The sequence below is a fragment of the Marmota monax genome, unplaced genomic scaffold, assembly GCF_021218885.2.
Source record: "Marmota monax isolate L192 unplaced genomic scaffold, Marmota_monax_Labrador192_F-V1.1 WCK01_AAM20220418_F8-fsc00141, whole genome shotgun sequence".
NCBI lineage: Eukaryota > Metazoa > Chordata > Mammalia > Rodentia > Sciuridae > Marmota > Marmota monax.
Genome location: NW_026692981.1, coordinates 1,808,162 through 1,835,857, shown reverse-complemented (window position 1 = coordinate 1,835,857; position 27,696 = coordinate 1,808,162). Strand labels below are relative to the sequence as shown.

Genomic DNA, 27,696 nt, shown 5'->3' with positions numbered 1-27,696 from the left:
AAACCTGTCCCTGCACCATCTGCCTTCAGACACCCTTGCAGGTGAGCCTTGGTTCATTCCATTCCTCACTTTATCATCTCTGAAAATTCCTTTTTCTTTCTTTCGTTCTCTTCTGTCTTTCCTCCCTTCCTTCTTTACTTAGGAAGAATTTGGCAATGGGAATACATCAAAAGAAATGGTGTTCATGTAATGTGACGTTTTATCATCTAGGAATTGAGCACACTCACAAACACCTCTGGGTACCCATGTGGGCACACACACAGGTGAATGTGGTATGGTTTGAATGTGACCCGGAGGCAGACGTGCCCAGAGGTGAAATTTGGGGAGGTGAGAGCACTGTCCTCACGAATGGACAAATCCAGCCCTGGATTGTAATTACTGGGTCATGCTTCATAAATTAGCAAAAAAAAAAAAAAAAAAAAAAAAAAAGAAGAAGAAGAAAAAGTACATTCTCAACTATTAACAACAGATTGCATGCCCCTATCTCACACCATATATAAAAAGGGCTCAAAATGGAGTAAAAAGTAGATGTAAACCTACTTGCCAAAACTAAAACTATGAAACCCTAGAAGAAAATAAGAGTGATTCTTTGTAACCTGGGATTAGGCAATAGTTTCTTAGATATGACATCTAAAGCATAAATGACAATGGAAAAATAAATGTCTGACTTCAACAAATCCACACTTTCTGTGTTTCAAAGGACACTATTAAGAAAATGGACAGAGAACTCACAAAATGAAAGAAAATATTTGCAAACCGTGTGTCTGACAAGAACTTATGTCCAGAATATAGACACCACTCTTACAACTAACCCTGGAGAGACAACCCAGTTTTTAAAATGAACCTGGAGTTTCAATATATATTTCTCCAAAGAAGGTAAGAAGTGGCTAACACCCACATGAGAAGGTGCACCGAGTCCTATGTCATCAGGAAATGCAAATCAAAACAACACTGAGATACAAGCTCATACCCTAGGAGGATGAATGAACTAAAACCAACAGCCAACAGTAAGTGTTGGCAGGTTTGTTGATAGATTGGAACCTTCGGATATTGCTGGTAGGAATATATGAAATGGTGCAATCATTTGGGTCATTACTCAAAATGTTAAATATAGAAGTACCATATTATCAAGTAATTCTGCTCCTAGGTATACAACCAAGAGAAGCAGAAATATATGTAACACAAATGTTCAGAGTGGCAATTTTCATAATAGCCAAACAGCAGAAAAAATTCAAATATCTGTCAACAAAAAATGTACAAATATAATATAGTGTATGCATACAGTGGAATGTTATTTGGCCAAAAAACAGAAGTATAGACAGATAATTCAGCATTGATGGACTTTGAAAAAAAAAATCATGCTAAGTGAAAGAAGTCAGTCACGAAAGGCCACTTATTATATGATCCCATATATGTGAAATGTCCTGCATATGCAGATCCATAGAAACAGATGGTTGTCTGCAGCTGGGGGGAGGGGAGCCGTGAATGAGCTGGCTACTGATGAAGTGATTACTAATGGAAATATGGTTCCTTTGGGGGTGATGGAAATATTTTGCAAATGCATAGTAGTGACGGCTTCACAACTTTGTGAATATTGCTTCCACCACTGAAATGTGCATTTTTAAAGGCAAATTTTGTGGAATGTGAATTATACCTTAATAAAACTATTTTTAAAAATTGCATATGTCTGTATCCAAAGAGGGGGAGTTCCAGGTCTACCAGTTGTTCTCTTATCAGAGGGTGATCCAGTTAAGGAGCACTCCACTGTCACTCTCTTTGAGTGAGACCTTTGATTTATTTCTCTTCTGTTCTTCCCCAGAGGTGAGCAGCTGCAGAATGCTCTCTGGCACAGGGTGAGGTGTTCATTAGAATAAGCAAAAATAGCATCCCGCCTACTGAATAGCTGTCATCCTTGCTCAGATTGCTTTTTTCTTTTCTCTTTTAAAAAATCATTTAATAAAGTACAGAGCCTCAGAAAGAAGCCCTCACTTTTGATTGGATGGCACTCAGGTCACATTCTGTGAAAGGCCAGGGGATTTTTCTTAGGGAAGCGGTTCTCTGATGGTGATCTGAAGACAGTGGGTGGCCTCGATGGCCAGGAGCTCATGTGTGCACCTCCCTGTCCACAGGGTGGAGAGCAGGGGATGAGGCTGCAGTGGCCTTGGACTTCGGTGACCTGTGAGTAGCACCTGCCCTGACTGAGGAGCAACCCTAGGGCTCCAGGGACCAGGGCCACATGGGGCATGGAGCCTACCCTCATCAATGTGTCCCAGTTTTATACCTAGAAGGTCGACATCTGAATTTTTTATGCAAATTCTTCATTTTTTTTTAAAGCTGGTAACTTAATTAAAAAAAAATATTGTGTAGGTGGGCCAAACAAAGTCTCGAGTGGGCTAGTTCCACTCGAGACCACAAGTATGTGACCTCTGCTACAGGTGGTCTCTGCCCTGGTTCTTTGTACAATTAAACTCAAAATCAGAGCAGAAAGTTAGTGTTGGAGTGGTGCTTGGAGTTTGTCTAATTTAACCTCCCACAACATGTTAAATTCCCCTTTACAGCCGACAGGCACTCTGGATTGAAAGAAATTAACAATTCAAGCCAGAAATGGGCAGTTTCTCTGTTGGTATCTTATGGAAATATGGCTGGGTGGGGAGCCAGGTAAGGAGATGAGGGGAACAGTCCTGAGAAGAGAAATGGAGAGGGGCATCCATGCTGAGCTGTTTGTTTTGGGATGAGCCCCTCTTACAACTAATCCTAGTTCTTACTCTTATTGGTAAACTTGCTGAAATTTTTTTTTTTACCAATTTTTTTTTTATCACCAAGGTTTTTCAGAATTCATAGAGGGAAACAGAATTTTAGGTGTGGAGCCAAACAGAGAATTAATATCTCCAAAGCCTCCTGTGAGTGTGTGGGGACCAGGATCCACAGGCTTTGCACTGCTCACTTGAAGACGTGTGGAGGCTTGTGGCAGAATCTTAACAGACTTCGTTTTCCTTTGGATAGATTAAGAGTCTCCTTTACTCTCTAAGGAGCACTCACTTCTTAAGAGAGATGATGATTAAGAAAAAATAAAAGGAAGTGTTTTAGTCACTTTTCATTGCTGTGACCAAAAGACCTGACAAGAACGATTTTTGAAGAGGAAAAGTTTATTTGGCTCCCAGTTTCCGAGGTCTCAATCCATAGACAGCCGACTCCATTGCTCTGGGCCCAGGATGAGGCAGAACATCATGGCGGAAGGGTGTGGAGGAGCAAAGCAGCTCAGGACATGACAGCCAGGAAGCAAAGAGAGAGCTTTGCTCACCAGGGACAACATACAAACCCAGAGGCACACTCCCAGGGACCCACCTCCTCCAGCCACAGCCCACCTGCCTTCAGTTACCTCCCAGGTAATCCCTATCAGGGAATTAATGCTCTCATGAGGTTAAGACTCTCCTAACCCAATCATTGCACCTCTAAGCTTCCTCTCATTGTGTCACACATGAGCTTTTGGAAGCTACCTCACATCCAGACTACAACAGGAAGCTTGTTGGGCTTTCTGAACAACGTTAATGGGATAATGAGATAAGTAACAGAAGCTATCTCTGAATGGAGCCCATTAGAAACTACTCATGATTCTGGAAACAGGGCTGGTGTGAATCGCTGCTCATTTTGGTAGCTCCTATCTTCCTAATAAAACCACTTTGAAGGCTGCTAATAAATGTTGAACTACCAAAGTGTGCTTCACTTCCTCTATGCCCCTCTAAGGAGATGCGGGCAAAATGGCGGCCAGTGGGAAGGACAAGGAGAAGTGAAGGAAGTGTAGGAGTCCCCAAGTTCAGATAGCCCATTCCTAGATAATTGAAAGTTGCATGTCACTTGGCAGCAAATGCAGTTAGCTGAATCCTTTGGTCCCTAGGACAAGGACAAAGCTGAACCCAGTATGTGGGTGGAGAGGAGCCTGAGGGTCATGCGCTTGGCTTGCTCAGTGATGTTCTTGTTTTTCCTCTTGGTGCGGCACCTACACACACATTCAGTGAGCCAAAAGAGGCATCAGAACCCTGGCAGTGACAATGACCCCTTATTAAATGCAGAGAGAGTTATGAGTCACATGACAAGTCAACAAAAGCCCCAGTTCCGGTAATCAAGATTTCTTTTTTTTTTCTGCATTTCCACTTGGTCCTCTTTAATTATACAGGGTGGCCCCCGCAGTATGGAAATGACAGGCCCGAACAGGAGCCTGCGCAGGGGATCAGGGCTTTGAGCTTCGTCACTCCTGAGAGCCAAGTGCTAAATTTCAGCCTGTCTCTCCTTAAGCGCAGTTAGGAACCTTCTAAACCTTTTGTGTGAAGCCAGGAGGGAAAATAGTCTGGCAGATTCTGACAAGCATCCATCAAGAGCACGTTGTGCTTCGGTAGGAAGCTCAGGCCAACTGCCGCCCAGTTGTCATGGCAACAGACATCCCCGCCCCCCCCATCATACATCAGTTTCTGAAATGAGCACAGAATGATAGAACCTTTCCAACAGGATGGGATGTGAGGGGAAGAGCTGGTTTGTCCACGTGGCCAACAATGCCGTGTTTTTGGTCTTCTCCGGGGCTCTAGCTGACATATTGCACCCTTGGATTGTGTCCTTTTTCTAGCCCAGTGGGAAATTCATAGGATCCTCCCTTTTCTGTAAAAATTTCAGGACAATTCAGCCAGTCACTTCCACCAATTTCTCATTTCCTTTTCAAACCCTGCTGACTAATTGATGCCAAATGGTATTATGGTCATTGGGAAATAATTCCTCTCCTGCTTATTCCTCTCAAATTTCCAAGTATTCCAAGGGGGTCCTGTGGGGGTGCTCCCACATGCTTCAGGGGAAGGCAGAGAGGAGGGGGGCTTTCACAGGCTTACAGAAAGTGAGGTTCATCTTGGCTGGAAAGCCAGTCTTTGAAAACACCTTTCTAAAAATAAGTCCTAAGTGGCCATTCTCTCCAGCAGTTCCTGAGGCAGGGGCATGGACAATGGAATGGAATTTGTCTATGGAGGAAGCCCGTAGAGTTAAAAAGTCCTAAAGCAAATCCCGGCAATTTGCAGCGGGGAACAGGGTGGAACGCACCCCTCCATTAGTCTCCACGCAGAGCCCCAGGAACGCCCTTCACCAGGAGTGAAATCAGCCGTATGTTCCATTTTCATGACATTTGCTTTGCCGTGAGCATTCCACAGCACGACTTAATTGCCACTAAAACACCTGAGAGGAGAGGGAAGGAAGGAAATCAAGCCCTCGACGGTTAAGTGACAAAATGCTCAGGGATCTGGGAACACTGTGTAACTAGAGATGGGGCTGGGATCGCAAGCAACACACAGCTCCAAGTCCTCTGTCCGAGGGCAGCTGCATCCCTCGACTTGTCACCTTCTCCTTCCTGTCAAATAAGCTCTGACATAAAGCTTCAAGCCCTTTAATTCTGCGTTTCTATCCTGTAATTAGAAACATCCACCCAATCCCAGTTTTAATTCTAGATACCTAAAAACAATCCACGCCCCCACCCCGAAAGGAGGGCTCTCATGGCATCTTTTTGAGGATTCACCCTCTGGAGTTATGCTTAGCCAAGGTAGAGATAGGATTGGGGGGGAAAGCTGGAGAAAAGAGCCGGCCTCTCCCGGAGGCTGAGGGCTGTCGGCCAGCCAGCAGACTTTGGGGGGCACCAAGGTGGCACGGTGTTACAGGAAATGTCAGGAGCGCCTTCAGGGTGGCAGAAGCTCGGAGGTTCGCCAGTCTCCTGTTCTCTTGGACAGGGTTGGCGCATGCTGCCTGGTGCCCAGGTGGAAGGCAGGGCCACAGGTGATGCTGGCCAGCGCCCTGCACCCAGCTGCACTCCCAGCTCTTAGACCAGGCTGCCTGCTTGCTTATGTCGCCGGCTTCACCCTCGACGTCCAATCAACTTCTTCCTCCAAGACTGAACTGGGGTATCCCCTGTCACAAAGCCCTCCTGGTCCATGCTCTCCTGGCCATGCCCACAGCACCAACCCAGGTCCTCTAACGTGGCCATGATGCTGAGCAGTAACCACAGAGGAACCCTGGGAGAGTTGGGATGTGACTTGCTGTCATGACCCTGGATGTGGGGGTGTCGGTGCGGGAGCTCAGGAAATTCTGTCCGTTCAGCAGCAGGTGGGATACTCAAACCTGAGGTGGAGGGTGGACCCCGGAAAGCCGTGGGTATGCACTGGTCTCAGTGGAAAACCTAGGCATTTTGTGAAGTCTTTAGAACCCTTTATGACAGAAATCGTTCTCCTGGGGGCTTGGAATGGATATTTTGGATCTTAGTCCATTGTTTAAAATTTACGTTTCTGCTTAAAACCTGTAGGTAGTGAGGGTTGTCAATAGGCAGAAAGGCCTGCAGATACAGTGATGTCACAACATGGGGAGGGAAGCCACGGACTGTGTAAGCACCTGGGGACTGCACTGGTTTCCTATGATGTCCTTTCTATGTCAACAAGTTTGAAAAGTTTTAAGTTGGATTTAACAAAACAAAACTCTAGCGTGGCGCCCCCTGGTGGTTACTGCCCAGAGTGCTCAGTTTACTCTTGCAATTTCGGTGGCCATGACCTTGGCTCCCTGGGAAGACTCCTTACCAATGCTCTCATGTTCAAGGAGCAAACTGAAATATGCTCTTCTTGGAAAATCACAAACATAGAGGAAACACTTAAAATTTTGACTGAAGCAAATCTGGTAAGATCCAACATAACCTACATCCTAAGATCCAACACAACACAATGAATATCATAAGAAAATCAGTTTCTTATGATATTCATTGGATATTAGATTTTCATTATATAATAAACAAGTATTTCTTATTCTGTTTCTTCAATCCATTCTTTGAAGAGAAGGATGATTCTATATGAACCTTTCCTTCGCCCAGTGTGTGATTTCACCCATCCCTATCCAACAAATACCATTTGTTGAAGAAAAAAAATGTGACCACTTGTCCTATAGAATTTTCCACATTCCAATTGGGGCTACCTGCTTCCCCCCCAGTCCCGTGTCTCCTGTAAACTAGGAGGAAGATCTGGAACAGACTAGGTCGAGGTTAGACTCCAGGTCAGGTGCTCGGGGGGTCCACCTCCCCAGCAGACTCTTGTCACGCGAGCCCCAAGGCCCACACGGCACTGTGCCTGAGTGTGATGGTTTGACTGATTGGCGGGTCTGTGGGGTGAAAGATGGAGGCATCCATTCGAAGCTCCCCAAACAACCTTTCATCAGGAGCTTGGACATCCATCGACACTCAGTTTCCTTCCATTGTTCCATAAGGAATGCAAAATGGTGATTCTACCAATTTTATTATTCTACAAAATTATTATTTATTCATTAAGGGAATCTGTCATCATTTGTTTACATGCTCAGGATACACTTACCATTTGCAAGTGGGATGATTTGGAAATATGTATCAGAAGCCTTAAAATACCAAGCCCTTCGGTTTATACTCTAGTATCACACAAAGAAGTCCCTTCTATGAAGATGGTCAGAGAGACAGACAATGGTACAAAGAGTTAATTCTGCTGAAAAGTGAGAAAGAGATGTCCAGAGGTTCAGTACATCTGCATGAGGATAGGGTGGCTGCCATATTAAAAAGCCAGTTTTTAAATAATTTTTATTATCATGGAGACTTTTATTCTTTAAAGGCAGTTTCTCCCTGTGTTGGCCAGACTGGCCTCAAAAACCTCAGCTCAAGTGATCTTCCTGCCTCTGCCTCCTGAGTAGCTGGGACTATGTGTGCATACCCTGGCACCCAGCTCACATTTTTATAATATATTCATTGAAAAAAGCAGGTTGCAGAATTGTACATGTACTATTATCTTAGTTTTATATATAAATAAGTCTTTAAACACAGGAATGGGACTATGAACTTCAACGTGATAATAGTTATATCCAGACAGTGGAATTACAGGGTATTTTAATGTCTCCTTTGTGTTTTTCATTATTTTACAAATTATCTTTAGTACTGGGTATCAACATAGGCCTTATTAAAAATCAGATGGTGCATGGATGGTGGAAGGAGACGCTCATTGTTATACAAAATACATGTATGAAGATGTGAGGAAAAAAAAAAAGAATAGCATTACCCTAGATTAGGTAGAGAGAAGAGATGGGAGGGGAGGGGAGGGGTTGGGGAGATAGGAAGGATAGTAGAAAGAAACAGACATTATTATTACTGTGTGTATATGTGTGAATGCATGACCAGTGTGATTCTGCAACCCGTATACCCAGAAAAGTGAGATATTATATCCCATCTGATTCAAATATATGATATGTCAAGGTCATTGTACTGTCATGTGAAACTAAATAAAACAAATTTTAAAAATCAGATGGTGTTGAACTCCACTTTGGGTAATGTTAATTTATAAAATGTCTCTTTTGTGTTAGTGAAGATTGGGCAAGAAGGAACTCTTTCTTTCAACCAAATATCCTCTGACTTAAAGCATCAATAGGGTGAAGTGGGATTTGAAACAAAGCACATGGAAGTCTCGCTGACAGGCATCGTATTCTCCCTCCTGGAATCTGCTCATTGCAATGGGTTAGTCTTCTCCAGCGGCAGATTCCCTGCTGCTCTCGAGGGAGGACCCTGACATTTTGGCTCAGTCCCTCTGAAGGACAGCGTCAGGCATGGATGAAGACGGAGGCCGCCATCTGCAGTGGGATTCCGCAGGCCTCCCCGGGTCCGCCAGCTGCTGTCTGATACTGACAGTTCCTAGTTTCTGACATCCTAACATCTGGGTGTCACCCACAAAGTCTGACAACCTCTGGTTCAAACCTCTTATGCATCCCTTATTGTATTTAATGTCCAAAACTTAGCCCTGATGAGTGAAAAGAAAATAAAATTCACCAATAATCCTACCAGATCCACTTTTACCACGTCAATATGAACCTCACTTCTGGGATCTGGGGACGAGCCTGTCAGCCCTGAGGGACGAGATGCATCTCCAGTGGATCCTTGTTCCCGTTCACGTAGGAGTCGGCTCAGTCCATGGTGCTTGCAGGTGAGGGGCTTGAGGTGAGCGAGAGAAGAAGGAAGGGAAAAGGGATGCACTGCTGGACAGGGTGACCACACCAAGGGAGCTCTGCATGTGACAGGCCTGAGGGGACCCGCCGAGCCTGAGGAGGGGGCCCGACAAGGGAAGGAGGAAACACGGCCCATGAGGTGGCTGGGGAGGGTCCCACGCTGGGCTGCGTCATGAGTACGAGGGGACCACACCCAAACCCACCCTATCACCTGAAATTGTCCTAAACTTCTTGATTCTCTGAGTCAAATAATTGGATGGTTGGTGGCCTAGAGAAGCCAAATATTAGACTCTTTTAAAAAAATCCTCTATAACTAGGTAGAAATAAGCCCGGAAATCGGGTGGGATAAGGTATTTCTTTTTAGGTCTAATTTACATAGATTAAAATCCATCCTTTTCAGGGCACGGTTGTATAACTTTTGGCAAATGCAGACAGTATTGTAACCATCACGAATGAGACACAACATTCCCTGGGGCCTCTTTGTGACCCTGCGAGCCCCGCCCAGGCACAGATGATCTGTTGTGTGTCCTCCGAGGTCTGCTTTTCCAGGGGGTTTTAGAGGAGGAGTCCCAGTCTGTAGCTGTGGCACTCACTGTTTCTGAGGCTCAGGGACCTGTGTCCTGGTTTTCAAAGGCGGCTGAAGGCGGGAGGAGGATAAAACACAGATTTGGTGTGCATAGCCTCAGACAGGGGAGTGGGCCTACCCAGAGACGCCCCTTCAGGGCAGCTGGAGAGAACGGTCAAGGCCTGCACTTCTGCATCCTTCTGGAAGTAGCCTAGCTTCAGACGACCGACCCCAGAGGATCCTGGGAGCTGCCTCACGCTGCTCCACGGCCCCTGTTCCTGACCCACACAGGGCCCTGTGCAGGTGGGACTCGGCCAGGCTGACCTGGTGCCCGTTCCCATGATGCTGGCCTTTCTTTTCTTTTTGCTGCCTACTTTAACTCATTGACACCTTCCCGGGGCAGTGGCATTGATGGCATGGAAAGCTGTTTTCTGGTGACTTATTTGAGCAAGTAACGGAGTCTATTTTTCTGCCCAATGTCTCCAAAGCCAAATTTGTGACTTGGTTGAACACCATTGGGTGAGTAATCAGACATGTGTGGTCGTGTCCAGTTAACCTCCAAGTGGAGGGAGGGAGAGCCCAGGCAGGCGTGGGGAGCAGGAATGTGGAGGCTGGGAGGCCCGAGGGTCTGTGCGGAGGGTCTGGCTCGCTGTGCTGCTCTGGGCCTCTGTGCTTCCCGCCCACAGGTCCTGGGGTTCATGTGGCCATGGGATTCTGAATCTCTTTAAGATGTAGTCAAGGCGTGGGCAGGTGACTTAAGAGCTTCTACTTATTTAGCTTTAGGTTTTTCTAGACAAAGAAATAGAAAGAAATGCCTGTGATGTTTGAATTTTCTGCTGCTCAGAGATAACAGTTTGAGTTTATAAAGTGACTCTCTATTAAGCAAGAGTGCTCTGGAAGCTGGGCTGGGGACACTGATTATCATCATGATGAGGCTTTTCTGGGGTTAGAAAGTAAGAGCAAGACAGCTTTGAAAATGACAAGAAGAGATAAGGAAGTTCCTCTCCCCCACTCCTCACATCCCCTCTACTCCTCCACAATATTTGTGCCTTAAAAGGACAAAGCAAATGATTTAGAATTTAAACTGAATTTTTGAGAAGAAAAAAAATAATTTCACTCTTTTTTGAATATAAGAGATTCAAGTACATGCAGGATGCTGGAATTAATACAAGGAAATGCACACAGGCGCTTTCGAAGCTTGCTCCCCGTGATAAGACGTCATACACATTCCAAGTGGCCTTGGAAACTGTGGACCCCGAGGGCTGTCATTCCCTTCACCTTCCTCCGGGAAGCTATTGCTTAGGAAGAGAGAGTTGAGTTTTCCCCTTGGTGGAGGATCTGGATGCCCTGGGAGGCCCTGAGAGTGCTTGAGAGGACGGGCGTGATTGGCTGATGACCTCCATGACTCCAAGAGACTTCTTGATTGTGCCTTAAGCACAGTGTTCTGAAGCCCAACTGTGAACATATTCTCCTTCTAATTGCATGGATTTAAAAGTTACGAAGACTATTTGTTTTCTGAATCATAAGTGAGTCACTTTTTAAAGCATTGTGCTCAGCAAGATGATTTTTAAATGAATGCTACTCACAGGGGAAGCTAAAGAATGAACATTAAGAACCCCATAAAAGGAGTCTCATTTTCCAGTGCTGTGAGATCAGTCAGGTTACAGCGTGCGGAGGGGGAAACTGCTGCCCTTTGTCACGAGTGGTGATTAGGATGCTCCATCAGATCTGCATACAGGTATACACTCTGCGGCCTATGGAAGGGCAGCTGGAAGTCTCCCTAATGCAGACCGTGACAACTCACATACTGCTGGGCTGAAGTCTGCCTTTGTCCAGCTGGTGAAAAATAACGGACGGAAGGGGAGATGGGTGAGATCCTTCTTCCAACGTGCCTCGGGAGCTCAGCCTGCCAGCCTTGCAGACACTGTTGACAAGTCCTAGTTTCTCTTCCCAAACCAGAACACAGAGAGTCTCTAGAAGGCCACACTGTGCTACTCCATTAGAGGAGCTGTGCATTTCTCTTCCCTCTTTCTACATATTTTCAAAGTGAAAAAAAAAATCATGCATCTTTTTCAAGAACTCATTCATATGAATTCAGAATAGGAATCATTTTGCACTTTGGGTGGCCATCACTGCGAAGTGGAGATGACCGTGGTCTTAAACACAAAACCAGGACAATTTTAAAGTGAGTACGTGAAGGAGAGCCATAAGGCAGGAGGCAGGACTTGCCTCTGAGAGGAAGTGGGCAGAAGATCAGCAGCTGGCCGAGGCCTGGAGGAAGTCCATGTCAGCTCCCCAGGAGCTGGGGGGCTGGATGAGGGGAGCGGATCTCTATGTGTCCATCCCTCGGTACCGCGGCCGCCTGGTGGCTGCGGGGTGAGTCGGGGTCTGTTGCATTGCTGGACCCACACACCCCAACACAGAAGGGATCCACTCAGGCAAATGGCTTGCTGTGGGCTCACAGCCTGGGTCCCTCTCAGATGGTGCTGAGATGGAGGGTGCTGCAGAGCCAAAGGGAAGGAAAGCTACGTGGTCTCCGCCAGCGGAGTCTGTTTCTCATCTTAGGGATCAGAAAGCTTCTTGCTAACTGCTGGGAGAAGCTCTTTAGGGGGATTGTAACCAGGGCTTGGCCATTCAGTTAAAAGCTAGATCAGAAACTCGGAGTTAAGCAACACAATTTCCTTAAGAAATTGAGATATTATTTCACTGTTTTCCTTTTGAGGACAGGTGTTATTGTTTTAGATGCAAAACACAGAACTCTAACAAGAGTTAAGGGCTAACTACGGAGTAGGAGAACTGGGCAGCAGAGAGCACTTCTCCCCAGGGGCCTCCTGGATCTTCCTGTCTTAGGTCAGGGCTGGGACAACCTCCACCTCAGGCTGACCCTTCCCTCCTTCCATCCTGTGCTGCTGCACCCCCTCCCCAGCTCGTGGGTGTCAGCCTGGCTCCAGGTCGCACCCCGCCTGGTGTAGAGGTTGTGCATTGCATAAAAGTGCCCAAGTGGGGGAGGAATGTAGGGCAGACAGCTGGCTGAATGCATTCTGAACCATAATTGTTTGCAGCTGATTGAATTAACTAGCCCTGGGTCATTGTCATTGATATTGCGATGGTACAGATGAACCACGGGGGACTCCAGAGGTGTGCAGAGACCTAGAGTTCCTGCAGCTGCCCCTGAGAGAGACCAGAGCCATAACAGAACTTCACGTCTGCAGTTAATTCTAAAATTGTTTAGAAAAACATGGTGTGTGTGTGTGTGTGTGTGTGTGTGTGTAGAGAGAGAGAGAGAGAGAGAGTGAGATAAAGAGAGAATAACAAGGCAAACGATAGAGTGCTAACAATTGAACAATCTGTGGAAGTTTTTTGTAGGTTAAGATACCCAGACCCAGGGGTGTCCACTGTGATGGTTGCTGGTTAGAGATCTTTCCAATCGCAAATCATCATCTTATAAAATCACTTCCAATAATGAACTATACTCAGCAGTGCGGAGGGAGGAGCTCACATAGAACATCAGTGGTGAATCGGAAATCCCTAAGCTAAGTGCGAGAAGCCGGACTCAAAGGCGCGCTGTACCTGATCCCAGTGGTAAGTTTTCTGGAAAAGCCAAAACTGTAAGGACAGAAAACAAATCATTGACTGACAGGGCTGGGAGAGGGAGTGACTACCGAGAGGTCAGGTGGGTGTTTGGGCTGCAACTCTTAAATCCTGATGGCTGCCCGACTGTGAGTGTTCACCAAGACTCACGGACTACACACTCAAAACTGAGTTTTACTGTGTAATCAACCTCAATAAATCTGACTAAAGATTCTTAAAGAACCATTAACAAAGATTGAATGATACACATGTTGAAGTGTTCACAACAAAGTGTACAGATGCCTACAGCTTCTGAAGCACTTAAAACAAGATTGGCCAGTGTACTAAAGACACCCATAACCCCGTGCTTATTGCATCCCTGTTCACAGTTGCCAAGGTATGAAATCAGCCCAGGCGCCACCAGCAGATGAGCCAGTAAAGGAAATGTGGCGCATATACACACTGAGCGTTATTCAGCCGCAGGAAGAAGGAGACCCTGTCATCGGCAGCAACGTGGATGGAACGGGAGGACATCATGCTGAGTGAAATACGACAGGCACCGGAAGATAAGGACCACCTGTTGTGTCTCATATGAGGATGATGACAAGAAGCCGATCTGAACGTAGAAGAGCGATTACCAGAGACTGGCAAAGGAGCGGGAGTGGGGGGAGGGGAAGGGGTGGTTGGATTTGATCAGTGCACACTGTCTGCAAGTGTAGAAATTTCACTTATCCCCAAAATGCGCAATTAATATGTGCTAGTAAGATTTTTTTTAAAAAAAATATGAGATTTACCGATAGATTAGGGATAGATATGTGGATAAAGCAAGTATGTGATAAAGCAAGTATAGTAAAATTACTGGCAGAATCATTAATAGTAAAATGTCGGAAAAGATTTTAAAAAGACATTTCTTTCACCACCTACCCCATTTGGAAGGCTGCTTGCAGGACCCCATGTTGCTTTCACACCCTCTGATAAGGTGGAAGCCCACCCTCTCCCTTCACTCGGACCAGGAGGGCAAAGCTCGGGGCCTTGGCTGCCTTCTAGGCCTGCACGCCCTGTTGCCCTCTGGTGTGCGTCAGCAAGCACCTACTTGATGGCTTTTTCACCTGCTTAAAAACTGAAGGTTTGCTGAGTCTACTGTATTTGCACGGAATCCTCAGGAGGCCAGTTTTGGGCGGCAGCAGTTCATGGGCAGACACACCTCGGGCTGTTTCCTGGTCTTGCCTGGCCCCTCCTCCCACAAGCTCCGGTCCTGGGTGCTGCTATAGTTGGATCTTGAGTCCCTCAGAGGCCCATGCATTCAAAACAGTCCCTGGGGTGGTGGAATTGGGAGGCCGCGCCTGCTGGGAAGTCCTTAGGTCCCTGGGGTGGCCTTTGGTGGCACTGTGGAGCCCTGCCTTCCTTCTTTCCGTTTTTGCCCCTGGCCTTGAGGTGAGCCCTGGTGCTCCGCTGCGCCCTCTCTCCTGTGCAGCCAGCGGTCACGGCTGAAGCCTCCATAACTGAGCCAAAGCCCCCGGTCCTCTTCTGCAGGTTGGTTAGCTCAGGTGTTTTTCATGGCGGTGGAAAGCTGGTGGACGCAGTGCCTCTGCCCACGCCATCCTGGATGGGGAAGGTGCCAAGCCACCTGCCCCCAAGCAGGGATGTCTCTGGAGCCTCAGAAACAGCGTCAGTGGGACCAGTGCTCCCAGGAACCATCACTGTCCTGCTTCCAAGTCACCCTCTGTCTGCAGAGCGGTGAAAAGATCTCCCCTCAGAGTGCGTGAGGGCAGTGTTCTGATACCCATGTCCCTCCATTGCCCTGACCGTCCCACTACGGCTGCGCACGCGGAGGCAGCTGAGCAAGGCCAGAGAGTCGCGGACAGTGGCCCACGAGGAGAATCGTGGGTACGTTTCAGTTCCTGCCCAACACGGTCCACCTCTCAGTTATGATCCCGTCCTGCAGCGAATCAGGTTAGAAGCTGTTGACCTTTCCCAGGCTCTGTGAGCCTTCGCTGGGACTTGGCTGTACAGATACAGTCTGAAGATATTTATTGCTATTTACTAAGATGAAATGACATTCAAGTTTTGTTGCCAAATGGAACAGCGCACTGCAGAAGACAGTAGTACCCTGATCCTAACAAAGAACATATATAGAACATTTTATGAAAAGAAACAGGAGATCTGTGCTGTACAGGGTGAGGGCTGGGAATGCTAGATGAGGCCTTCACTCCTGCCTCCCTCCCTCCATCTCTCCCTCCCTCCCTCCATCTATCCTTCCTTCCTTCCTTCCTTCCTTCCTTCCTTCCTTCCTTCCTTCCTTCTGGGATGGGACCCAGGGCCTTGCTCATGCTAAGCACACGCTCTACCACTGAGCTACAGTCCCCACTGTTACATTTCTGCATTGTTTGATTTTTTAGACATCAACAAAGACATATCAGCTTTGTAGAGATCAAAACAAAATCAAGGCTTATTTTCCGGAGCTCCTGCCTAAGCCTGCAGCTTTGGTGCCTGGTGTCCGTGTGTGCAGGTCACCCACTCCTGTGCGCTGGAACAGTACCTGGGATCGTGATAGTTCAGAGGAAACGCAGGCCCTCGCAGTGTGGCCTGAACAGTGACTAACGTTCGGTGGTAACGGTGTTTCAGGAAGTTTCTGTCCCTAAGATCCTCCTCACCCTCAACTTAACATACCAGCTTAAGGCTTCCAAGAAAATGTACTGTTCAGGTAATTTCTGCTTCCAACCAGCGACCATGTTGTCCCTTCAGTGGCTAAGCCTGGGGTTCTTCCTCTCCCACCCTCTCCCTCCACACCCTCCCCTTTGTCCGTCCCTGGCTGGAGACAGCTAAAATATCTGTGCAGATCAGTGTTCATACAAAGAGAGCACTTTCCCCCACAGAAGCCCCTTGAATTATTCACACTCTCCCTCTCTGGTTTCCTGTTTTGTGTTGTCTCCTTCCCTTGACAGCAGAAGCAGACGGACATCTGGCCACAGGGTCTGGCCCTCAGTGAGAGGGGAAGGCAGGCCCTGCACAGCCACTGTCCTGCCTGGGGAGGAGCCAGGCAGCGCTAGGTTGGAAGGTGTATAGCAGCTCTTAAGCCAGTGTAAGTCACTGGTCCCTAAACAAAACTCACGCACAGTCCCTGCACCCAACCAAGCTGCAGACCTGAGGAGAAAGCAGGCCCAGGCCTGGCTGAGGCTATCAGTGGGTACGTTTGGCAGGTGGCTGAACCAGAACCCGCGGAGCTCTACTGTGAATCCCAGAGGGTGCACTAAAGAGCTTCTTCCTTCATATCTCTTACACTCGGGGAACCCCCTTGCTCACCTTCTCCAAATCTTTAAGCTATGGCTCTGGGGGCAACCGAGAGCAGAGAGCAACGCCCCTGGCCCCTGGTGTGCTGGGGCTGCAGCTGTCGCTCAGGAATGTAGCTCCAGCCATGCCATCCTGACTAGGTCACAGTTCAGCAGGACCCAGGTCAGCCACAGAGGGTGAGGGGGCGTGGGGGGATGTGCACACAGCTTCCGCAGCCCTCCCGGGTCCTTGGGTCTCTGTCCATGTTAAAAAGCTAAAAATCAACTCAAAGTGGAACAAAGACTTAGGCCTAGAACAGAGACCTTGTGCCTACTCTAAGAAAAAGCAGGCCCAAATCGTCATCACATTGCTTAGGATCTGACTTCCTTAACGAGACTTCTAAAACACAAGAAGTAAAATCAAGAATCAATAAACGGGATGGACTCAAACTAAAAAGCTTTCTCTCAGCAAAGAAAACAATCAATAATGTGAGGAGAAAGCCTACAGAATGGGAGAAAATCTTTACCACCCGCACCTCAGACAGAGCAGTAATCTCCACGATATATAAAGAACTCAAAAAACAAAACACCCAATCAATAAATGGACCAAAGAACTGAACAGTCACTTCACAGAAGAAGGAATACAATCGATCAACAAACATGAAAATATATTCAACATCTCTAGCAATCAGAGAAATGCAAGTCAAAACTACTCTAAGACTTCATCTCACTCCAGTCAGAATGGCAATTATCAAGAATACAAGCAACAGTAAGTGTGGGCGAGGATGTGGGGAAAAGGCACACTCATACATGGCTGGTGGGACTGCAAATTGGTGCAACTAATCTGGAAAGCAGTGTGGAGATTCCTCAGAAAACTTGGAATGGAACCACTACTTGACCCAGTTATCCCACTCCTCAGTTTATACCCAAGGGACTTAAAATCAGCATACTACAGTGACGCAGCCACATCAACGTTTATAGCAGCTCAACTCCCAATAGCTAAATTATGGAGCCAACCTAGGTGCCCTTCAACAGATGAACAGATAAATAAAGTGTAGTATACATACACAATGGAATATTTTTCAGCCTTAAAGAAGAAGGAAATCATGGCATTTGCAGGTAAATGGATAGAGTGGAGAATATCCTGCTAAGAGAAATAAGCTAAACCTAAAAAACCCAAAGGATCCAATGTTTTCTCCGAGAAGCCGATCTGATCCATAATGGAGTGGGCGGGGGGGGGTGCCGGGAGAATGCAGGCCCTTTGGATGGTGAGCGGGGAGTGATGCAGGGATGGAAGGCCGGTGGAATGAGGCAGACATGATCACCCTGTATACAGGTATGATCACACTCCTGGTGTGACTCTGCACCATGTTCAGCCAGAGGAAGGAGAAATTGTGCTGCGTTTCTGTGCATGTGTCAAAATGCATCTTACTGTCAGGTATAACTAATTAGCACGAATTAAAAGAAGAAAGAAAGAAAAGCTGAATGTGCACCCAGGGGCTTCCTGCACCACTGACAGGCAGGAGCCGGGGGGAACAGGAGTGAGTCAAGCCTGCAGGCCAGCAGGTAAGCTGACGGAAACCACCCTCTTCCCTATCGGGCTGCTATGAAGTGGCTGTGGGTGTCCCCACAGCAGGGGCTTCTGCAAGGGGTGGCCTACCCAGAGGAGGCTGCTATGTGAGGCCAAGCGTACTCCCACCCTCCTCGCCTCTCCCTATGGGGCCTGCCTGCCCTGTCCCTGGCCTCGCTCTCTCACCTGGAGACAGGTATTTAAAAGAGACTCTAAGACCCTTCCCACGCCTCCCAGAGCCCTGCTCAGGCTACAGAAAGAGCACCAAGCTTCTTACTCCTCGTGTAGAATTGCCATCCCAGGACCCCTCACAGTCACATCAGCCCCGCTGTGGAGGGCACGGGCCGCGAACCAGGCTCCACCCAGACTGCTGCTCCTGCAGGCCCCCTTCTTGCCTGGTCACAAGGCGGAACAGCACCCTGCCAGATGGGAGAATGGCCAGTGATGTCCTCTGATCGGAGTCCACGGAGTGTGCCCAACCTCTGCCCAGATGTGGAGAAGCCTGATGCTCCAAGTGGGCTCCATCATCTGCTGCGTTTACGTGACTGGAAGCAGCCTGGAGTCCAGAGCCGGATGGACACTGCTCCTCCCCTTCCCCAGAACAGTGGTGCTGAGAGGTCCCATGGACTTCCAACTGCAGTCTCTGCTGCCTCCTGCCGTGCGGGCAAGCCAGCTGGACGTGGGGTGGCTGCCAGGCTGAGGAGGAGGGGACTCTTCTGGCATGGACTCCCCGGGGAGCCTGCTTATGTTGTCCCAGATCCACTCCATCAGCAGGATACGGGTGCCACTAGCTACCGCCATGAGCCAGCCGCTGTGGCTCCTACGGGTCCTTCAGCCCTAGTGACTCTGTAGGGTCGGCCTCATCGTAACCACCCTCTGTGGCTGACGTGGACCTTAGGGGGCAGGACGACTTCCCAAGGCCACCCTACGATGCAGAAACAGGATTTGAAGCCAAATTTCCCTGACGTCAAAACTCAGGCTTTCTTTCCTGTAACCTCCACTAAGTGTCAGGCTGAAGAAAGAAAGAAGGCCTAGGCCCGCCCCAGTGGTCACCCCTCACTCCTGAGCTGGCCTGACACAGCGGTCATCATCTAGGAAGTCCAGGCGGGGAGCTGCTGCTGCCTGGACCCCCTCACCTGGGCAGGTCCAGTAAGTGGTGAGCAGAGGTTCAGGCCAGATGAGCCTCTCCCTGACTGTCCGACTGTGTCTTTGCAGCAACCCGGGTTCTCTTTCTCGAATGGCCCCTTCTAAGAGGCCAGCACGGCTAGAAGGCTGACACACCACGGCTCTCCCACCTCGATCCGCTGTGCTCTACGCCACACTCCAGTGGGCTGGGAAACAATGCAGGCATCTCATAACAGACTCTGGCTGTGAAGGAAACTGTGGGCGCAGGGGAGATGAACTCCAGGAGCCGCGGCTTCAGTCCAAATACGGGGTTTTGCCTTTTGCAAAATACGGGGTTTTGCCTTTCGGTTGGCGGTGTTGGGGGTGGAACCTGGGGTCCAGCGCATGCTAAGCCTGCACTCTACCATTGAGCTGCATCCAGCACGGGGAGAGTTTTGACAGAACTCAGACCTTTGATGCACACACCAGGTGCAGTGATGTCACCTGGAGACAGGTGTTTTAAAGAGACTCTAACACCCTTCAGAATGTTTTTTCCCCCCGGGAAGATCTGGATGTGCATTATGAATTAAATCACATTAGGGGACATTAGGAATATTTAGCAGTTATGTAGAAAATGTCATTGTTAGGTGCTGTTACCAAAACACTGAGGGTTGAAATGTCATCATACATGTCATTTATTTAAAAATATTTTGGCAGGAAACTAGATGAAGCAAATATGAGGAAACACTGACGTTAAACTCGAGTGATAGGTGTGCGGAACTCATCCTCCTGTTTTCCCAGCTTATCTGTGCGCTTACAAATTTGCATAATAAAAAGTGCAAAGAAAACAAAGCTTTCAGGAGCCCAGGCTCCATTGCAAAGGTGACATTGGGTTTTGTGGTAAACAGGGTTCTAAGGCCTGAGGATCCTCACCCCCCAGTATACACCCCCAGAATAACTCCCTCACCTGGAGCGTGGGCAAGACCTGGGGGTGAGGGCCATGAGATTGTCCTTCATGACGTGATTGTGTTACATGGCGAGGACAAGGGATTTTGCAGATGCACTTGGGGTCCCTGACCAGTTGATTTTGAGCTAGTCCCAGGGAGGTTGTCTAGTCAGGCGAGCTCTGACAAGGACAGATTGCAAGCAACCAAAGGCCCTCTCTTGCTGGCCTTCAAGAAGCAAACTGCCAGAGTGGACGGGGCTACCAGGTGGGCAACGGCAGCGGTCAGCAGGGAGGGCCTCAGTCTGCAACCACAGAGCTTAGAGGAAGACCCTGCGTGAGCCCCGTGAGCTGCAGGCCCAGGCCCCACCTCCATCTCAGCACTGGGAGAGCGGCCCACCACCAGGCAGCTGAGAACTGCTAACTCACACTCCCAGGGCGTGGAGACTGGGGCAGCACGTGCACACGGTTCCACACAAGCCCGTGATTTGTCCTGGAGCAGCAGCACACAAGCGCAAGGTCCAGCTCAGGAGCCGTCCCAATCGGTTAGAGATGGCAGCCTAGGGCTCTGTATCCCCAGGGACTCTCGGCTGGCCAGCCCCTTGCAGGCGAGAGCTGTGGCCGCTCAGCAAGGTCTGCGGGCATGGGGGCCACGGCCTGCCACTCCTGTTGCCAGGCACCGCTCCTGTGCGCTCGAGGAAGCTGGGGTTCACTGACTTTCAAAATGACAAAGTAACACTGAGGGTAATACCGCTTGGGTCCCCAGGCTGGACGGGGAAAACCTCAGAGACGAGACGGGGGAAGTTACTGAAGCAGATTTTGGACGTTGTCTGAAGCTGCGGCCTTGCTGGCTGCCTTGGCTGGTCTGGGCCTTCACCTGTTCTCTCTCTCCGCTGCCTTTAAACCCGCACAGGTCCTCCCTGAGCTGGGAAAATCTCCCCCTCAGGACATCACCCGACCTTGCCCCGACTTCTAGGACTCTAACACAGCTGGGCTCTTGACCCTTCCTCCCATGCTCAAGCCCAAGAGGTCACAACCTCGTTGCTCAGCCTTGACCTTGGACACAGGCCTGTTAATCTGAAAACCGCGCAGAGATAACAGCACAGTAGCCAATAACCGAAGCCACGTCTCCCCGTGAGGCAGGTGTCCCCCGCGAGTGTGTGTTGTGGAGTCCTGGCCACCTTCACGTCCACGCAGTTCCCAGCCACGCAGATCCCCCTCCCCACTCCCAGCAGCACCCCACCCTTCCTACAGCCACAGGGCAACCTCCCACAAAGCTGAAGGAAGATGCTGAGGAGTCACTCCCAGCATCTTCCACGATAATAAATAAAAACAAATGTGTTTCTGGGTGCAAAATATTTCCTCTCACCAGGGGTGCCGCCTGGAATCCAACCAGCCCCCTGCTCCTAAACCAGGGGACCATGACCGAGCCGCGCTCGCATTCCTGACCCACTCGGTCATCTTTATTTACTTCTGCACCAGGGGCTTCTAACTCACAAGAAGGACTTCCGACACGACTAGGCACACAAACTGCGCGGGTGGACCTCCAATGAGCGCGGCCGCTTGCTAACGGGTGGTCCTCGCACACCATTGCTTATTATGGCATTTATGACTGCAGGAATTCAACGCCAACATTTGAGCAAGAGGCTTTTCACTTTGAAAACCTGGCAAGCTGGACCTGCTGCTCTTGGAAACACTGGGATGGTGCTGAACGTCGGCCACGCTTTTCCCTTTACCACACTCCCCACCGCTCCCTGCCACCTCCTCCCGGTCATCATGGTCTCGTTGCTGTTTTCTCATGAGATGGAAGAAGACTACTCTCACCCCATGCAAGCAGGCCCCTCTTATTCTTTGCCAGAGGCAGGTCCCTCCAGAGGCTGAATTTGCTGACCCCTGAGATAAATAAAACTCTTCAGCCTCCGGGACCCTGACTTGTGGCTTGGCAGTGGGTAATGGCCTTGCATATATTTGGAGAGCTTTTTATTTTTCCCTCAGATTGCTTCTATGCCACAATCTCCTGTTAGGTTAGAGCTCCTGTCAGCAGGAACCGTCGCGAGAGCTTGGTCATTTAAGAAACATAGCATTGTGTCCTTTAAAGAAGGCAGGACTCTGACACTCCGATCTTGACCTCCACCCCGTCCAGCAGACCGAGCTGGACTCAGACCTCAAGGTGCCTCCTCACTGTAGCCCACAAAGGTTCCACTCAAAGTCCCCTCGACAGATGTGATATTTATTGGTATTTTTCTTCTAGATGGAGAAATAAAGAGAAAGGGCTCCCCGCCTGCCCCTCCAAACAAAGCGTCTCTGGTTACCCCTGATTAAGATAGGGCTGTGGGCAGGAAGCAGGAGGCCAGGGAAGAGGATGGAGAGCGAGGAGGGCCTTGGAGGCCCAAGGGGAGGGAGCTGGGGCCGTCGCCAGCGAGGCTGGAAGACAGGGAGGCGAGGCCTGGGGACCCGGGACTCACGGTTGAGCTGGCGCCTGCGGATCCTGTCCCTCCATGGCCTGCTTCGGATCCAGTGTAACCTCGAGGGCAGCACCATGGTCCCCAGGAGAGCAGGCCTAGGGCCTTCTCATGACAGGGCAGCCCAGGGCCTCTCAGCAATCCCGGAAGTCAGGTCCAGATGCATAAAAATTAAAAAGAGAAGAAAAACCACCTCTTCCTTTTTTTTTTTTATATCTGAGGTTTCCGTTGACTTCTTTTATCTGCAACCTGCCTCCCCTTTCCCTCCCTGCTGACCCAGAGGCCGCTGCCGCACCGAGCCGCCCAGGGCCGGCCTCTCCCGGCCTCCTGTGCCATGTTTTATGCATGAAGATGATGGGGCAGTAATTTATTCAGCAGAGAGGATCTGGGCTCCTGTGTCGGCCCCAGCGTCAGCAGAGCCGCGCGCAGTGGCTGGCAGGGTGGCCTGAAATGGGAATCCATCTCTGCAGGCAGGAGTGAGGGGCAGGGCTGCTGAGCCGCAAGGCAACACGGGTCGTGGGGTTTACGTGCCCGGGTCCCTGGTGCCCACAGGAGTGCCTGGCCACTTGCTGGTGGGCAGTAAGAATTGGTCAAACAAGTGAATGACTCACTGAAGCCAGCTCAGCGATGGTGTGTTCCTATGTCCTTCACACCGTGGGCTCTCTCCATTCTCTGTCTTCAAATAGGTGCATTCAAACTTCTGTGCCAGCCTTTTCTCCCACCCAAGAGCACTCTGCACCTCACTCACCCAGGCACCCTTCAGAGTGTCATTTTTCCATGAAGTCAGAGATGGCGCTGCCTGAGCCTGGGTGGTCCTCCTGCACACCCAGCTAGGTCAAGGCTTTTTCTTTTTCTCTGGTTTGTTTCAACAGGGAGCAAGCTTCTGAGGGCAAGAATTATGCATTCCTGTCACGTACAGCAAGTGACATCGAGGTGTGACTTGGGGCAGCCCCCAGATCTCCATCACCTTTCCACAAGCCTTCCCAAGTAAGTGTACACTCTACCTGAACACACCATGTTGCAGACTGGTTTCTGGAGCCTGGAGGGGGTCTGCTCCCTGCTTTCTCGGCCTCCGGTGGCTGCCAGTTTACCTGATCGATTTCTAGGAGGTCTCCAATAGCCTGAGGGACGACCATATTGGCTGTGAAAACAGCTTCCATTCATGACCGCTCCCCGCTCCCCGGTGGAAGATGCTGGGCAGAGGCCCCTCTTAACACACGGATGAGCTACGCAGCTCAGGCCTTCCCCCACACGATGTCAGCTTCATCCAGAGGGCAAACAGCGATGGGTCAAGGCCTCAGGAGTAGCCTTGCCCTGAGGCTAGAACAGCAAAGGGTGCCACCAAGTCACCAAGTTCAGCCCCAGCTGCTCTGTAAGCATGCTGAAGGCAGAAGTTCTGCCCTCTGTCTTGGGTTTCTCTTATAGTGTCTCCAGCAGAGAGACTCGGAGAGCCCTGCTGAGTCGCGGGAGTCAGAGGCTTGGGCTTGCAATTGGCTGGACGTGCACTTTTGACAGGTCTCAGGGAGTCTGTATGATGTTTTCTTTATTCACAAGAGGAGTGACCTGCAGACCTCAGAGTTGTCATGTTGTAATGAGATCAAAAGCTTCTGAGGCTTTAGTAGAGTTTATGATTGGCCCGGACTCCTCCGCTAACTAGCACTGTGTCTGGTGACCCTGAGCTGAGATGCCAGGTGCAAACTCAGCAGCTTATCTTCATCTGTGAAAAACGCCAAGCATGAGAGCAGCTGTCGGGAGCTCATGCTGGTGGGTTTCATGAGTTAATAAAACCAAGGGCTGAGAAAGGTTTTTAGTGAAGAGGAGGTGCTGGGTTGCCAGCCCCGTCATTAACTAGCCCGGGGATTCCATGAAAGCTGGCAAATCCTCTGGGCCTGTCTTCTTATCTGCAAAATGAGGGGGTCTGGGATATATTGTACCAAGAGTCTTACACATTAATTTCCTTTGGCCTCCATGGTAAGTCGCCACAATTCAGCAGCCTGAAACAACAGATTCATTGCCTCACAGTTCTGAAGGTTAAGGTCTGGAATGGGTCTCTTGGCGCTAAAGCCATGAAGTTGCCAGGACTGGTTTCTGGAGGCTGCTCCTTGCTTTCTCAGCCTCCGGTGGCTGCCGATTTACATGCATTGATTTCTAGGAGGTCTCCAACAGCTTGAAGGACGACCATCCTGAGCTTGGCACCAACGGCAGTGACAGCCAAGACAACTGCCCCCAGACTCAGGTCCCTCGTGATGCGCCTGCTCCCTGAGCCTCCTTTTCTGAACCAGGGCAACGGTAGACACTGAGATCATAACACAATCTCCGTCAGGCGCCCAGGAGGTCTCTTACTGCAGCAACTGGAGGACGCCCCTGACTGGCCAGTGCAGGTCAAGAAAACCAGGAGTGGACCCGTGTTCTGGAGACCCAGGAAGACGCCCGTGTTCTTCATTTCTTTTCTACATGGCACTTAACAGACCTCAAATCTGGGAGGTACAACTAGGCAAATGTGCCACGGAGGAGGTCACAGGACACCATGACCATGACGGTGTCCCTGTGACCATGATCCCTCTGCCACCTTTTCCCACTCCTGGGCTCCTGAATATCTGGGAACTTGAATGTGAAGAATGTGATAGAAAATAAGTTTTTTTTTTTTTTAAATCAGAATCAGACCTTCTTTCCTCCTGGCTAAGCCACACATTTCCTAGAGCTTCTGCTACATGCGTCTCCCACGTTCTGATGTGCAGGATTCACAGCAGCACATCACCTCCACAGCAGGCCAGGGGCGGCACGTACAGTCAGGGGAAATGAGAGGCCACAGAAGAGCCGGCGTTTCCTTCCTCAGATTTAAATCTCAACAGTTCCCTTCTTACATCATGGAGGGGCGGCGTGGGGCATGGAGCGGGAAGCCTACCACTGCCTCCCTCTGCTGCTCTTTTCCACCGGGGTTGGCCGTGCTGCAGGCCTGGGCTGCAAGGGGCTGTTTCCTGTTGTGAATTGCTGCACTCCATCTTCTCTTTCATCATCTGCACACACATAAATGCCTGGAGTCAATTGCTTTGTGGAGTGTTATTCTCCTAAGGAAAATTTCCATCTGTGTTAAGTGCAGTTTCAATGTTTACTCTTCTTGAAGCCCGCGTTGCTATTAAATTTTCATAAGTCACAGAATTTCATGGTGGAAATGCACAGAATCTGCTAGGAATGACGTGACGTGTTAGAAGCGTACGGGGGAGAAGCACAATTATGTGGTCCTTTCCTCTCTTCCCCTCTAGTCATTTTCAATAAGTGGAGCTGGACGTTAGACCTGGGAGCCAGAGCCCGGCATGGCTGCTTCTGCCTGAAAGCCGTCCTGGGAGGTCAGAACTCCCTCCCACCCCTGGGCCAAGGGTGGAAACTGTGGGGCAGAGGCACCCAGACTTAGGAATGCCACACGGGAAGCGTGGTGTCACTGTGAGATAAATGCTCATGGAGCGCAGGAGGAAGAACAGAGGCAGCACAGAGCTGACTTGCCTCTCCGCCCCGTTGCACAAGAGGGCTCGCCCACGTTCTGGAACCCGCCGAGGTCTGGAAGCTAAGCACCGTGTGCTGCCTGTATGCATTACTGAACAAAGAGATCGGCTGTGTCACAAGCTTTACCTGGATAGGTGGCTTTATTTCATTTCCCCCACATGGTTCTGAGCATTTTACTAATAAAAAAGTGAAGTTGACGTTCTCTAAGTGATAGTTTCTAACACATGTTGTGGATTACCTATGCTTTACATAACTGTCATTTCACACTCCCAGGCCCATTTTGCAGACAGAGAAGCTCAGGTCCATAGAAATTCAGTAACTAGCCATGGGGACACACTTAGCAAGAGGCTGAGATGGGATTTGAACTCGATAACCTGGCTCTAGAGTGCCCACGTTTAATCACGGCCTATACCATCTCTTCACATTAAGGGGGGAAACCTTCCAGATGGCTGTGTAACTATTGTGTACCCTGCACATTCATGCTTCTGAAGTTTAGCAGTAATGGTCTATGTTAAAAGTATGTTCCATTAGCTTCAAAAAAGACAATAATTAAATAACCCAAAATGAGAAGTTGGACAGCCGTTAGAGAGTCGCCTTAGACAACATCATGTCCAATGCTTCATTTTATGTACATGAAGGCGACCCTCCTGGAGAGGAGGACCCACATCGGAGCTCGCTGTGCAGGTTGGGGGAGGAGGGCCAAGTCCTCCCCACCTGCTGCTGAACCTCGGTATCAAGGCTTCATGGGACTTCCAGGCCTACAATAGTTTTGGAAGGGGATTTTGGTGGAGCAGAAAGAGGCGGTCAGGAGGCTGGAGAAGGAGGACAGGGTCTGCCCTCTTCCAGTCGGGTGCAGCCCGCTCCTGCCCTCTGCTTCCTTCTCTTGATTCTTCCCAAACGGGCTTTTTCACGTTTCTGTCTCACTGAACAGCCCTTCCTTCTACCAGGTGCTCAGGGCAGAGACGAGGCCTCCCTGCTCCCCAGCCCAGCTCCTAGACCAGCTCCCACGTTCAAACAACCGCAGGTCCACTTGGCTCTACATCCGGGTCCCCTCCGAGCACTCCTCCCACTGGCCCGGGTGGCCCACCTGTTACTGGAGCTACTTCCACCCGCTCCTAATTGGTGTCCCCGATCCCCATGAGCCTCCCGTTAGATCCAACCACTCCTGCAAGTGAAGAGGAGGCGGGAAGTGAGGGTGTCAGGGGTGACTGACTTGCTGGGAGAGAGTTAAAGGGAACCATCTGGGAGATGAGCCTGAGTGACTCACGATGACAAGGCACAGAAGAAAGTGCCCATGCGTGGGGGTCAGGCTTCAGAAGCTGGAGACCCAGAAGATGCCCAGAGAAGCAGGTGTAGGAATCGGCGTGGTAGCAGCTGGTGCGGACTTGTGGGCTTGGCCATCCAATGTCTGTCCAAGAGCCCTCTAAACATACTGTCACTGGGAGGTGTCACCAAAGGGTTGCCCTCTCTTCTGGGACTAAGGACCCAGACACTTTAAGTTTTAGAATAATTTGTTAGGCAAATAGCCACCACTGACCTCAGTGGAGCAGGGCTGTCTCTAGAGGTCACGGTGGAGACGGACCAAGCCAGTTTTCTCTGTCGACTCCATCGGCCTATGGAGCAGCCTGGATTTAGACAGCAGGAAAATGTCAAGCAGTGGTCTGTTTCACCTCTGCGTGGGCTTCTTCTGGAGA

At 49.6% G+C, this 27,696-nt stretch overlaps 1 protein-coding gene across 6 annotated transcripts in view; it reads right to left on the bottom strand.

Moving 5' to 3' along the window:
* The window catches only part of Ripor2 (RHO family interacting cell polarization regulator 2), a 177,064-nt gene extending 154,401 nt beyond the window's left edge, over positions 1-22,663 (bottom strand). For 3 of the 6 annotated variants that reach the window (XR_009227509.1, XR_006853411.2, XM_046452514.2), the window contains exon 1: positions 22,505-22,658. Coding sequence is in view for 4 of the 6 variants with exons in the window: in XM_046452514.2 (XP_046308470.1) it covers positions 22,505-22,580 (76 nt within the window). In the remaining 2 variants the exon portion in view is untranslated. Of the gene's footprint in view, positions 1-22,504 lie in introns of all 6 variants that reach the window. The other 3 variants (XM_058582011.1, XM_058582010.1, XM_046452517.2) reach the window with 3 other exon arrangements.
* Positions 22,664-27,696: the final 5,033 nt, after the last annotated feature.